Consider the following 14,379-nt stretch of genomic DNA (forward strand, 5'->3'; position numbering starts at 1 on the left):
CTGAATCTCCTTAACAAATATTTGTTCTGCTGGTAATTTTGAAGTAAATAAACCAGTGTTTTTCAACTAGTCTTCATCCCAAATTAATCATTTTGCTATTGCCAAGGATGATTTGTAAGTATGCACTTCCATTCCATAAACAGACAAGAATTGAGGGAAGACCCATCTCTCTCCACTCATTGCTCACACGCAAGAGATGCTGCACCTAAAAGCAGCTGTTAGTCTCCTTCTCAACATTCATTTACATTCCCTATAATGCGGGAGCAGACTGTGAGGGACACTGGCTATGTATAGTTTTCAAATACATGTAATAATACATTTAATATTCTTCTAACCCATGTAGTTAACAGTGGATAGCGCAATAGATGCGCTAGCATAGACACTAGGCACTTTATCATTATGTTCTCTAGTACTTCAATTGTTGGATCAATATTGGAAAGGTTTTTAGCACCACTGAAAGCATGAGAGAAAATAAAACAAAACCAAAACCAAACATCAAACCCACAACCCAAAACATCAGTTTTTACTTTTTGACCCTCACACACCATATGTTGTCCCCTACGTTCATTTGGTTATTTTTCAAAACTTTTTCCACAATCTCCAGCACCCTTTTTCTGTGTGTGTGCTGCAGAGAGGCAAAGGTGGTGCTGGCAGCTGGCATTTAAGTTTTGTTAAGGACAGTACATGCTAGCAGGGGAGGTAGTTTGGGAAGGACCCTACTCCTGATGTAGTTTCTCTGTCACTGAACTTCTATTACCCAGTCCCCCTTTGAACTCATAAATTTTAACACTCTCAACATCCCTCAACAAGTTCAACACATCTACTAACTCTTGGGTGAGGAATCACATCTGTTTGTTCTGACTATGACTTCTGCAAGTTTAATGTAACACTCCCCAATTCTTGTTAGTAGAGACATTGAGCCAAGCAATCCCCACCTGATCTGTGTAATCCAATTTTACAGTCCTCTGTCATATTTCCCTATATTGTCTCCATTCCGAACTAAGGAGTTCTAACCTTTTTCCAGCATTCTCATTTCAGTCACTGTAAACACTCTACCTTTTTAAGTTTCTGATATCTTTCTTCTGGAGTGTCAAAGCCATTGGTTAACGCACTAACAGAAGGCCCATCACTGATCCCTAAAAAAACAGAACATATTTCATTTTGGGTAAGCTTTTCAAAATTAGCCACAGTAAAGAAATGCAACAACTGTAACTTAAGAAAAACATTTCAACTTTAAGTGTGCGTTAAGATTATTTCAGTTGAGAAATATTTGCTACTACAAAAGTATGCATGTCAGCACAAAAGGCACACAGTTTAACGGTAGTGTTCTAGCAGTAAAGCTCTGCTGCTTTGGTTCCTATTCAACATGACAGCAACATGGGAAGACCTACCAGTAAGATAATGTTGATGGGTCTTTACAACACAATGCAGGATCAAAGTCAACATAAAAATGGGAAGAGTGCTGCCCATAGATTTATTGAATGACACTTTAAGCAAAACCTAACAACCATATTTCTATAAGCACGACATCTAACCAAAGCTAATTTTGCTCACGTTTATGTTTTATGGTTGAGTGAAATCAGTATCCCAAAGCTAAAGCACTTATTAAGGCATTTCTCTGATGCATAAACCCTCTGAATTTTACAAATATAAAGCTCTCACAGCTGTCTTTCCCTCTCCAAACACTTGCAGGGCCTCCCCTACTTATCCCAATCTCTTGCCACTGTGACACCTAAAAAATCTTTATTTCTTTTTTTCCTGAGCTATAGCTGAAAATCAATTAACATGTTAAAAGATTACTGCAGGGAGGGAGTAAAAGCAGCATGAGTATGACACGTATCTTTATTTGCCCAAAACCTTGCTATTCTACAGATAAGAAGTGGTTTAATCATCTTGGGGTAGCCTTAGCCTTTTCAAGCTGACACTGAAATGTGTTACATGAGCGAGCACAGGCACCTGGGCCCCCCCCCAGATATCATCAACAGTTCACAAGCACAAAGCAGGTGCGACCGTACCTGAAAACTCCCCATCAATGGCCAGGAAGTCCGACTCCTCAATGGCTTCATACACTTTGTTTAGGTTATCCTTAAAATCTGCGGGTAGAGGGGTAAAACACACCTGAGACCACTGACGACTTCCCGCCGCCGCTCAGGAGGGCAGAGGCGGCCCGCACCTGCCAGCGAGCGGGGGCTGTGGGGCCCCGGGGCCCGCCCGCCCGCCCCTCAGCCACAGGGCGCGGGCTGACTCCTGCCCTCCGGGCTGTGCCCTAAGCGTGAGGGGAGGAGCGCGGCCCCCCTCAGCCGCTGAGGAAGAGACTAACGCCAGGCCCCACCACCAGCCTGGGGAAGGGAAGCCGGGACACTGGGACGTCCTCTGCGGTACGGGCTCGGACCATCCCACCGCGACCAACGAGGTGCGACGCGAGCCCGGCGCGGGGGGCGGCTGAGGCACTCACTGCTTCTGGTCACCTCCATCCCGCACCGGCCCGGCCCGGCCCGGCCCGGCACCACCCGCAGCCTCCTCCGAGCGCTGCCGGAAACCGCCCCTCCGCACGTGAGCGCCCACGTGAGCGCCCGCGGGCGGGACGGGGCGGGGGGGCAGCCGCCATTTTCTCCTGAGGTAGTGATTGGCAGTTGCTATGGGGGATCCCGAGCCTGCTCTGCCATACCCGGGTGCGGTGGCTGAAGGATCGCTCTCACAGGGGAGGGCTGTCCGCCGGCGGGTGAGCGGCAGCAGTCCCGGAGCCGCTGCAGCAGCCGACTGTTAGGCCTGAAAAGCGGCCTGTCCCGCCGCTAGCCGCCACCGAGCGGAGAAGCTGTAATAGGACTGCTGGCGGAAAAGGAGTTCTGACAGAGCTGCTCTCCTGTGGGGTGTTTTGAAATGGTACACGTGGCAAAACACGGTCTTGGCCTTCCAGACCAGAAAGGCAGAACTAGCACCAGCAAGAAAGAAGGGATAGGAACTTGTGAGGAGATACCAGGAAGGTAGTGGAGAACTTGTGGTGGTTGTGCTTTAATAATGGAAAGTCTCAAAGAACTTACAGGCTTGAGGTATTACAGAAGCAGCATTTGTCTTCCTGTTAAAATGACAAACCCACCGCTTTCACACGACATTGCAGAATAACTGTAAATAAGGCTCAGCGCCCAGCAAGACGTCCCCGCCTGTGTCCTGTGGAAAGGAACAACTGCCCAAGAGATGAGGTGTTGCACAGGAGCAGAAAGAGAAGTTGTGGGCAAGGACAGCATGCAGAGTTCAGTGTATGTGCTGCAGGTTAAGAGTTCAAACAGCAGGTGAAGAATCTTCTCCAGAATTCCAGCAGAATAAAAACATGGAAAATTCTACACTAATTTGGAGGTAATTTCTGTATAGAGTAGAATATACAGAATTATATAAGATGCTCAAGATTCTTGAAGATTTAGTTTTTGCCTCTTCAGTATAAGCAATTTATTCTACAGGCACTTCCAGCAAATCATGTATATGATTAAATGGTGCTACGTAAGAGATTAGTTAAAATAGTGGTACAGATTTTTCTATTGTGCAGTAAATTGGCTGAAGCCTAAAATCCCTATTATTGTGTAGTTTTCCTTATTTAGCTTTTTGCTTGCAATTCTGTATGTCAAGATGCTGCGATTGAGAGACGGGACAAAGCTTGATGCAAGCAAGATGTCGCTTTATTACAGTTATCCATATACATTTATACTTGTCCCTACCTAGTGTGTCTCATACTGATTGGTCTATCTTTTACATTAGGTACACACTGATTGGCTAGCATAAGATAAACTATTAGTCAAACATTTGCTTCCCCTAGCAACATCCTTTCTTACACAAAGAGTTAGTTCCTCTTTTTCAAGGTTGGCTACTCCCTTCTTTCTCAACCTTTCCAAGCCGTGATTGATGAATAAACACTGGGCCTGTATTTTTCTGTTCTTTCTCAGCAAAGCTTTTATCCTTATTTTATTTCTTCCAAGGTTTACGACCGACAAGTTCCAACACGTCTCCTTCTATCAGCTGAACAGTACTGGGAGTTCTGCTGAGAGTATCCAAATCCTGTTCTACATCTCCCCCTTCCTGTTGCACAAAGAGAATTTTTTTCATGGAATGTTCTATCAATCTCTGTATACATTGCAACAAACAGGGTAAAAGGATTAACAGGAGAACAAAGATGGTCAAGGCGTAAACAATTGTCTTTACCAAACTCTTTAACCATCCTGACAGCCCCCATCCCCCAAGGAGTTTATCTAACCAATCCCAACTATCGTCTTGTCGGAGTTTAAAGACTCCTTTTTTAAGCTGTTGAATACTGGCATGGATTGATTCTGAGTGGTCGGAGAGATTCATACAACACATGCCTTCAAAATCTTCACAGCCATTGCCTTGCGCTAGAAGCAAAAAGTCTATAGCAGCTCTATTTTGTAATGTAGCATGGCGAACACTATCTACATCTAATGAAAGACCAGATAATGCATTGCTAGTAGCATTAGTCTGTTTAGCAAGCCAGCAGCCAAGTTTATCTAGAGTTGTTAATGCTTTCCCAGCGGCAGCTCCAGGTACCAGAAGAGAGGCAACAAAGCGTTGACTAAAAGACCAAAACTACACGCTATCATTGCAATTGGGGGTATATGCATGAATGTCATGCTTTGTCCTAAGGTACAAGCGATTTCTGCAATTGATATTTCTTTACACCGATTCATGTAGTTCTTCCTTGCTTGCGGTATTCAATTCATGTAGTCCTGGCCCTCCTCAGGAGATTCACCGATTTGTTGCTCAAAAGGATGGTCCGGAGGATGATCGGAGTCCTCACCAGATGGTTGTGGTAGGGATTCACGGAAAGGGCGTACGTTCTTTGCCGGAATCCACCTGGGGCCTTTTTCTGTGGAGACACAAGCATAACCTCTGCCCCATGTGATAAGGGGGTACGGTCCCAAAACCTTACCTGTTTCTGGGTCTCGAACTAGCACTGGGGCATTAACTCTTGCCTCAATGAGGTATTCATGTTAAAATGTCGAACTATCGGAGGATTGTTATCTAACAAAGAACAATTCAAAAAGTTAAAAACATACAAAGTTTTCTGTAGTCGTTCCTCAGGGGTGGCAGTCCCTACTCCCCCTTTTTGTTGTTGCAGTAAATGCTTCAAAGACTGGTGGGAGCGTTCAATCAGAGATTGACCCGTAGGGGAATGAGGGATGCCAGTAGTGTGAGTCACACCCCAGGAGTCAAAAAAGGCTTTTGTTACAGTTGAGATATATGCAGGGCCATTGTCCGTTTTTATTTGAGAGGGTATGCCCAGAGTGGCAAAAGCATGCATCAAATGTTTGCGGACGTCACGCGCCTTCTCCCCTGTGTGGCAAGAAGCAAACAAAGCGCCTGAAAAGGTGTCGATAGAGGAATGGACATATTTCAATTTACCAAACTCCAGACAATGCGTAACATCCGTTTGCCATAGTTGTAGGCTCTGTAATCCTCTGGGATTAACCCCTCCTGCTATTGATGGAAAAGAATGCCTTTGACAGTCAGGACATACGGCAGTAATATTAGATGCTTGTTGGGAGGTAAGCCCAAACTGCCGTTTGAGACCTCCAGCATTCTGATGAAAGAAAGAATGGCTAAGTTTAGCTTGTGCTACACAATCTGGTAATACTTGCACTGGTAACGTTAACAAATCAGCTCGTCGGTTCCCTTCTGCAATAAAACTTGGTAATGAAGTGTGTGACCTGACATGCATAACAAAATAGGGGTGAGGGCGAGAGTCCAAGAGAAAAATGAGTTCCTGCAATAAAACAAATAGTTCAGAATGTGAGACGTCACGTAATACAGATGCTTCAGCTCGCTCAACAATCCCTGCAACATCAGCTGAGTCAGTGATCGGTTAAGTGGTGTGGACCACCTTCGATAAGCTCGAACAACCGCAGTCAGCTCCACTATCTGGGGAGAACCGGGAACGGTCTCTATGTCCGAGTTCCATCATCCACGCTGGTCATCCCACCATAGGATGACTGATTTGTGCGATTTTCCAGACCCGTCCGTAAATACAGTAAGGGCTTGTAATGGCTGATTGCTCCTTTTCGGCTTGGCTATCAAGCGAAAGTCAGCATTAAACAGCTTATGCGAAGGTGGGTGGGACATGAGTTGACCTGTATAGTCTGCCAATGTCATAGTAAAGGCGTCTGACTGCTGATGAAGCCATTGTAAGTACATGTCAGTCACAGGTAAGCAAATGCGAGCAAAATTTACTCCTGCTAATGCTAACAAGCGTTGCCTGGCCTTAGTTATTAAAATAGCAAACATCTCATGCTGCGTCAAAATGGTTTTTGTAGATTGATTCGGCAAAAAGACCCATTCGATAATCACCAGTGGGTCTGATTTCTGAGAATCCCATTGAAATATTAGTGCATGAGGTTGTCGAGCGGGGTTTAAAATAATTAGATAAAAAGGTAATTCGGGAGCCCATCGATGTGCCTGTCTGAGACTAATTGCTGTAGCAACCTTTTGCAACGAATCAGTAGCTTCAGGGCTAAGACTGCGGGGAGAACGCAAGTCAGTGTCCCCTTTAAGCAGTTTGAATAGAGGACCTAAGTCCGCATTAGAAATTCCCAACAGTGGTCGGACTCAGTTAATTGTTCCCAACAATTTTTGTACATCATGTAAGTTTTGTATCTCTATTTGTATTTGTAATGGTTGAGGAACTATAGTCTGAGCCCTGATGCGCCAACCTAAGTATTTCCATGGGGGTATCTTTTGAACCTTCTCTGGCGCAATACAGAGGCCTGCCAAGTTGATGGCAGCCGTGACAAGGGCTACAGCTTTCTCCATGACCTCGTGATGTTGTGCGGCCACTAGGATGTCATCCATATAATGGTACAATAAGACACCGGGCATTGCGGTCCTAACAGGACTAAGTACTTTAGCTACATACCACTGACAGATTGTAGGGCTGTTCTTCATTCCTTGTGGCAGCACAACCCACTGGTATCTTTGCAATGGGGCTTGCATGTTGACACTTGGGACTGAAAAAGTAAATCTAGGAGCATCATCTGTGTGTAGTGGGATATTAAAAAAACAGTCCTTGAGATCAATGACAGTCAAATGTCACTGTCGAGGAATTATAGTAGGAGACGGGAGTCCTGGTTGGAGGACTCCCATGTCTTCCATAGCGTCATTGATTTTTCTGAGGTCATGGAGCAAGCGCCACTTGCCAGTTTGTTTCTTAATAACAAAAACAGGCGAGTTCCAAGGACTAGTGGAAGGCACAATATGCCCTTTTGTTAGCTGCTCCATAACTAATTCCTGGAGGGCGCGAAGCTTTTCCAGTGGTAGGGGCCATTGATCTACCCAAATCGGGGTATCAGTCTTCCGTGTCAATTTTAGGGTGTCGCGCGCTTCAATGGCCCCTTCTAAAAATGGGTCCGAATGGGCATTCCCCACTGTGATAACACATCACGCCCCCACAGAATCATAGGAACGGGTAACACAAAGGGTTTAACAGAAGCGATATGCCCCTCCGGACCTTGGATTTGGATTAATTCCAAACTTTGGTGGCTGCTACCAGTTCCCCCAATTCCAGCCAATGCTTGGGAAACGTTAGCCAGAGGCCATTGTGGAGGCCATTTAGCCTGAGAAATCACTGTAACATCAGCTTCAGTATCAATAATTCCATTTAACACTACTTGCTGTCTTCCGCGGATAGGGGTACATTGAAATACAGGTCACTTTTGAGAAATAGATTGCACCCATAGAATTTGCAGGTTCCCCGTAGACCCAAACCCTCCCCGCCTTTGACGAGGTTGACAAAGAACGGGGGAGTCTGTCCCCGTCGGAATCAATATTAATTGCGCTATACGACTACCTTTGGGTATTGTGCAGGGAGGAAATGGGGTCCATGCCATAATCTTAATTTCCCCTATCTATCAGAGTCAACGTACTATCAGAGTCAACGACCCCTGGTAATACAAAAAGCCCTGACAATGTGGTAGATGATCTTCCTAACAATAGCGCTTGTTTTTTAGGGGGTAAGGGCCCCGAGACATTTGTTGACAATAGGTGAACCAAAGAATCGAGTAACGTTACTGTGTGGGCAGTTGCCAGGTCCAATCCGGCACTCCTGGCTGTTGCTGGGCGAAGACTTGAGGCACTGCTGCTTCGCTCCGGGGGGTTTGCAATGTCGATTGCGGTATTTGTGTCTGCGCGCGTCGCTGCCCCACGCTCCGTGATCGGTTTCCCTGTATCGGTTGACCCTGGAAATCATACTTAGACCGGCATTGATTAGCATAATGTCTTCCTTTTTGGCACTTGGGGCAAATTCCGGGAGCTCTGGGCCTAGCGCCAGCATTAGTAGCCAAACAATTCTTTTTCAGATGACCAGGTTTGCCGCAACCATAACAATTCCCCGACCCCAACAGGCCACGCATGGCTGCAAAAGCAGCAGCCATGGCCTCAAATTTATGATCTACAGTACCAATTCTATTACAAGCTTCTACCATCTCAATTAGAGTAGGGTTTGGATCAGGGAGGGATTTCAAGAGCTTTTTACAATCCGCGTTAGCATTTTCCACGGCTAGTTTTAGCAACAAAATTTCCCGCGCCTCCACATTGTCTAACTGCCGCTCCAAAGCCTGCTTTAATCTATCAATAAACTGCATATAAGGTTCTCGGGGTTCTTGACTAATCGTGGTAAAGGCTTTTTGCGGTTTCTGTGCATTGGGAACTTTAAAAAAGGCCCTTTTCGCTTCTTCGCGAACCGCTTCAAGGGCTTCCCGCAGGATGTCCCGGGCCTGGGCTACTGGATCAGAGTGTTGACCCGTACCCGTAAGGTGCTCTATAGTTAGTGCAGCTACAGCCGCGTTGCCGTGACCTACATAAGTTAAGAGGAGTGCCTGGAGTCCCCTTCTCCAGTGTGATTCCCATAAAGAGTACTGTGTCGGAGTCAATAACAGTTGCGCTAGAGATTTTAGATCATGCGGAGTCATAACATAAGTATCAAAGACAGAAGATAGTAAGCTCGCAAAATACGGGGAAGAAAGCCCATGTTCAGTAACAGTGCAGCGCAGCTCCTTAACTACCGGAAAAGACAAAGTCTCCCACTGTGCCCCCCGACCTTGATATATCATGGAGGCTATAATCGTTTTGGCAATTTCTAGATCTCCCTCCTTCAAGGCTTGTTGTCTTATGTTAACCCATACATCATGTGGGTCAGGGGGGTAGAGGTCTGGCTCTTTTTTAGGGTCCATCGGTCCCGGATCGAAGGGGTCTTCCTCAGGGGGGTAGCCCGTGGCACAGACCTCCAAAGGCTTGGGGGTTTTTTGGTCCTCCGATGACAGCGGAGGTACCGCGGGAGAGTCCGCTTCTCTCTCTGCTATGTCTTTGTGGCTTTTTTCCTGGACTTTCAAAGTCTCAAAAATGCTTCTCCACCAAGGGAGCATGCGCTGCGCCTCGGCGTTCCCTGTTGTCGCTGCATCCCATAATTTCACCCCCACATCGTCCCAAAGTTTCCATGTAAAAATACTAGATGCAGTTACAGTGGGTATTTTCACCTGCACCCATTTAAGCATTGCTTTGAGGTCATGACCAGGAACATTTTTCCCATGTTTCTGAAGGAGAGCTTTCATAAGCTCGTACACGTCTCTTTCAGGGGAGGATGCTTGATTTCCCGTGTTTCCCACAGCTCACCTCTCTACTCCGGAGGGATTTCAGGCCAGCCGGCTCCTGCTTCCTTTCAGCAGCTCATTCAACGTTCTGTGGGACTCGCAGCAAGCCGCTCAGCTAGGCGGTTCGTCGACCGATCACGTCGGGGTCACCAATTTGCCGCGATTGAGAGACGGGACACAGCTCGATGCAAGCAAGATGTCGCTTTATTACAGTTATCCATATACATTTATACTTGTCCCTACCTAGTGTGTCTCATACTGATTGGTCTATCTTTTACATTAGGTACACACTGATTGGCTAGCATAAGATAAACTATTAGTCAAACATTTGCTTCCCCTAGCAACATCCTTTCTTACACAAAGAGTTAGCTCCTCTTTTTCAAGGTTGGCTACTCCCTTCTTTCTCAACCTTTCCAAGCCGTGATTGATGAATAAACACTGGGCCTGTATTTTTCTATTTTTTCTCAGCAAAGCTTTTATCCTTATCTTATTTCTCCCAAGGTTTACGACCGACAAGTTCCAACACGTCTCTTTCTATCAGCTGAACAGTACTGGGAGTTCTGCTGAGAGTAGCCAAATCCTGTCCTACATCAAGAAGTGTTTCAGAAGGCATGCATCTTTCATTTAGTTTCAGAAGGTAAAATTTTTGCATAATTTAAGTACCTGCTTGGTTCCCTTCCATATATATATATTAAAGCAGCTGCACTTATGCTTTACAAACTGTAACTTAACTACACTTATGGTTTACAAACTGTAGCTTGTAAATCAGAGTTCTTAAAATCTCTCAATTTTTAAAATTACACCAGAAAAGGTTGGCTGCCTTCCATGTTACTGGCTGCTCTTGGGAGAGAGCAATACACGCAGCTAGTTACAAGACCATATTGCTTTTTTTATAATGGAAGGTTTACAACAAAAAGTTATAAAGTTTTTAGAACTTTATAAGAAAAAGTTCTGAAGTTTTTAGAACAAAAAGGCTGCATCTCCACAACATCATGTAGCCTGCAGCGCAGCCTGTATCAACCACTTCTGTATGTTCTGCTACTTTACTGAACACTGCATGTGAAGCTAAGTGAAAACACACCAAAAAAAGATTCTAGAACAAGGCCTAAATATTTTGGGCCACATTTTCATTTAGGTCTAGGTTAACTTCCTGTGATCTAGAAGAGGTTTAATACTTTCATGCTAGAGTAGTTTAAGGATTAGCTGATCGGGATTTCAAATATTTAAGTAAAACTACAAATAAAAAAATCTTGAAATGGCATGTACACTTGAGCATAAATGCCTGTTTATTCTGTGTTGATAGGAAGCTGATGAACTTTTCAGCTATGTTTTTCTGTCCCCTAGGAAATCTGATTAGGGTAGTTCTAAAGCAAAGAACACCAGAGTTACATACGGGTTAGCACAGTAATAAGTGTCTTCTGGAGAAATCTGGATAATATGGGAGAGGAAACAATGAGAAACTATTGGTTTATTTATTGAAATAGGCTGGAATAATTAAACGGTTTATTATTGGGGTTTGATAATTGAAATGGAACTGGACCGTCAGCTTGTATCAAATGAACAAAAACTTTCAGAAAATGTTGCATAGTGGAAAAAAATACATCTCAACAGCACTTAATGACTCCATTTTCTTTGGGCTCTATTCAAAAAGAAATGCAGTAAGGGAACAGACTGATAATAAATAATTGTGGATGTGTGTATATATAGCTATACGCTCATGGGTTAAAAATAGACTGTGTGAACCAACCTGGTGCAGTGCGTGCTAGCACTGCAGCCAAGCTAGCATCTGAAAGTCTCATTTACTTCAGAAATGACACCTTAACTTGTAAGACAAACGCTGAACAAAGTTGCTGTGAAGGAAGGTCACCTGGGGGTGTAGGCATGCATTCAGCAGACGTACCTCAGCTCTCACGGATGTGGAAGTGAGCGTGTTAAGAAAAACGTGAATACATTAGTGTTCCAGTCCGGTGATTTTAAAAGCTTTGAAACACGGCGCTTGCAGGTAAAACCGAAGTGGGCTGTGCTTACACTGTACCTATCGGACAGCCTGGTGCCGCCGCCCAGCACAAGGGCACGCCGCAGCGTTACACCCCCCACTCCGCCACAGCGCCCCGCTCCCTCTGCAGCGTCGTACGGGCCTGTGCAGTTTCCCTCCGCAGCCCGGACCGGGGAGGGCGCAGGAAGCCAAATCCGGCCGGCAGGACGATGCCCGCCCCGGCTTCCCACGGGGCGCTGGGGCGAGCCGTGGGAGCTGTGCGACCCTCCCCAGCGGAGGGGCGGCGGGGGCCAGGCGCGGCGGCGCGGCCCGGCCCGGCCCGGCCCGTGTACGTGGGCCCTGGCCGCGAGCGGGTGAGTCGGGCGGCGGGGCCGGGCCCGGCCCGGCCCAGCGCGGCGGCTTCGCCGCGGGAGGTGGGGCTGAGGCCGGGCTGGGCCCGCGGAGCCTCCGCTCCCGCTTGCGGAAGCTGGGGGTGCCCGAGCCGCGGCGCTTGGCGGGGCAGGAGTGGGCTGGTGACGCCTCCGCCGTGGGCCCGGCCTGACCTGGGGGGCAGGAAGAGACCGTTTCGTCGGTGCAGGCCCGAAACACCGGTGCCTTGGAGAGAGCGGGCCGAGGTTGGAAAGGGGAGGCAGGACAGGCGCCCGTGAGCCTTTTAGTTCTGACTCTGATCTAATTTGCTGCAGAGACTGGTGAAATAATTTTTTCACCCACAGAAATCTCGTTGTTTCTCTCTTCCAGGAAAACTAGACGAATGTTTTGGGTGCCAAACATTTTTTTTTCTCTTCTTGTAACTGATGTTTCAGGTTTGTCTTTTAGAAAGCCAGCAATCTTTGCTTTGCTGGGAAAAGACTGACTGTCAGCAGTCTGGGGATCCTGGTTGCACTATCGGTTTGTATTTCTGTACCGCTTGTGGTTTCGGTTTTGTTTGGTGTTTTGTGGTTTTAATTTTTTAATGTTTATTCGTTACCAACTTGCCTGTTTACCTCTTTGTGCTTGATCTGGGTGGAAAGATGGTAACTTAGTACTAACGAGGAGCCACGTGGTGGAGAGTGTAAACATTTTGGTTTCATAGTGCCAGAGGAGAAAACTGTAGTTTTTGATAGCTTCTAACATACCGTGACCAATGAGTACCTGATCTGGATCAGGGTTTTTCTCAAGAAACTAAGTTCAGCAATCTTAGAGAATATAATAGGAACGTCAGGCAAGTAGGTTTAATAGTTTTGGTAAGCTTGGGACAATCTTAAACTCTTCTAACCTGTACATTTTCTGTAATGCTAGCAAAGAGTAATTACCAGTAAAGTGATACAAAGTTCAGTCCTTCGCTGAGATGCAAGCAGATCAATCCCTTATAATGCTGTAATGTATGACTCTGTAGATCGATTTTTTTATATATTTCTTTTAACTTTGCCCAGCGATGTCCAGCATTGACCTTTGTTAGTAATGTTTTGTTCCGTGTGCTTGGAAAGAATAGTGATGAAATAACTTAGATCGATCTATTACCTATACTGGTGTTTTGTTTTTGTATTCTCTGATGGTATTTTTTTAATGATACTTATTTTAATTAGTGTCTTTTACTAAAACTTTGCTTAAAAATACTGTCAAAAGTCACCTGAGTCATAGTTTTTTTGTTTCACTTTCATGTGTTCTGTAACACAGGAAATATAGGGAGATTGAGCCCTGCTGTTTACATGTAGAATCTGATTTTGGTTGTAGTTTGCAATGAATATGTTGTTGAAAAGGTAGAAGGTCGTGGTTTATTTTGGGGAGAGCTAAGTTATTTAAAACCATCAGGGCAACAAAAGAATGACGATGATAAATTATATGGCTTGCAATTCTAATCTTTCTTAAGGAGGTTTATCTTGTTGCTTTGCAGAAGTAGTTCCTTACCTGCTTTGAAGATCTAAGAGAGCTTTTTGTTTGCATAAGGCATAAAAGAAGATGGAAGAAGATGAGACTTTGCAAGGTGAAACAGAGAGGGCAGAGGTTGAAACACGTGCTGCTGCTGAGGTTGGTCGGCGGATATCAGTGAGTGAGTTCCTTTGCCACTGCTGTTATGACATTATGGTCAATCCCACCACCCTGAACTGTGGGCACAGTTTCTGTAGACATTGCCTAGCTTTGTGGTGGGTGTCATCCAAGAAGAATGAATGTCCTGAATGCAGAGAAAAATGGGAAGGATTCCCCAAAGTCAACATCCTCTTCAGGTGAGTGTACTGTGCCATTTTTGGATTTCTGAAACCCCCAAAACTGGTTGTCTGTTTTCTTGAGTTTGCTGCACATTTTTGTAGTTAATTGGTAATCCAGACTGTCACAGGGATGTTTAAATCCTGAAGTTTCTCATGTGCTCATGCACCTGTACTGATCTGTTGCAGCACACTTTTCTGCATGGAACCAAGGGGTGGTTTGGTTGGCTTTGTTTGGGGCTTTGGGTTTGCTTTTTTTATTTTCCCCTTCTGAATTTTTTGGGGGATGGAGAGAAGGGATTCTTATGTAGTATTGAGATATTTGCATGTTTTATATACAGCTGGTTGTTTCCTAATAATTATAATTTAGAGTCAGCTTTGATAATTGTGTTTTTATTTCTGTAATAGGAATTATCTATGGGAAGGAATGTGATCTGATTGGAGAACAAAGCTAGAAATACCAATTTGCTGTCATGAATTACCCACAAGTTGTTGTGTTAATAATACTTTCTCTTAGGCTAGAAATATTTTAGTAACTAGATTGTAGGATTGATGGTAG

At 45.2% G+C, this 14,379-nt stretch overlaps 2 protein-coding genes across 10 annotated transcripts in view; one reads left to right on the plus strand and one right to left on the minus strand.

The window, feature by feature from the left end:
* Positions 1-2,554, minus strand: part of PARN (poly(A)-specific ribonuclease) — a 62,165-nt gene extending 59,611 nt beyond the window's left edge. The window contains exons 1-3 of one of the 2 annotated variants that reach the window (XM_030482351.1): positions 2,456-2,554; positions 2,016-2,093; positions 1,057-1,136 (exon numbers count right to left, since the gene is read on the minus strand). In XM_030482351.1, the coding sequence (XP_030338211.1) occupies positions 1,057-1,136; positions 2,016-2,093; positions 2,456-2,474 (177 nt within the window). In that variant the 5' untranslated portion in view covers positions 2,475-2,554. The remainder of the gene's footprint in view (positions 1-1,056; positions 1,137-2,015; positions 2,094-2,455) is intronic. The other variant, XM_030482352.2, reaches the window with a different exon arrangement.
* Positions 2,555-2,756: 202 nt separating this feature from the next.
* The window catches only part of BFAR (bifunctional apoptosis regulator), a 35,086-nt gene continuing 23,463 nt past the window's right edge, over positions 2,757-14,379 (plus strand). The window contains exons 1-3 of one of the 8 annotated variants that reach the window (XM_030482355.1): positions 2,757-2,817; positions 12,441-12,525; positions 13,511-13,841. In XM_030482355.1, coding sequence (XP_030338215.1) covers positions 13,576-13,841 — 266 coding nt within the window. In that variant the 5' untranslated portion in view covers positions 2,757-2,817; positions 12,441-12,525; positions 13,511-13,575. The other 7 variants (XM_030482354.1, XM_030482357.1, XM_030482359.1 and 4 more) reach the window with 7 other exon arrangements.

Source organism: Strigops habroptila, chromosome 4 (genome assembly GCF_004027225.2).
Source record: "Strigops habroptila isolate Jane chromosome 4, bStrHab1.2.pri, whole genome shotgun sequence".
NCBI classification, from domain to species: Eukaryota; Metazoa; Chordata; class Aves; order Psittaciformes; family Psittacidae; genus Strigops; species Strigops habroptila.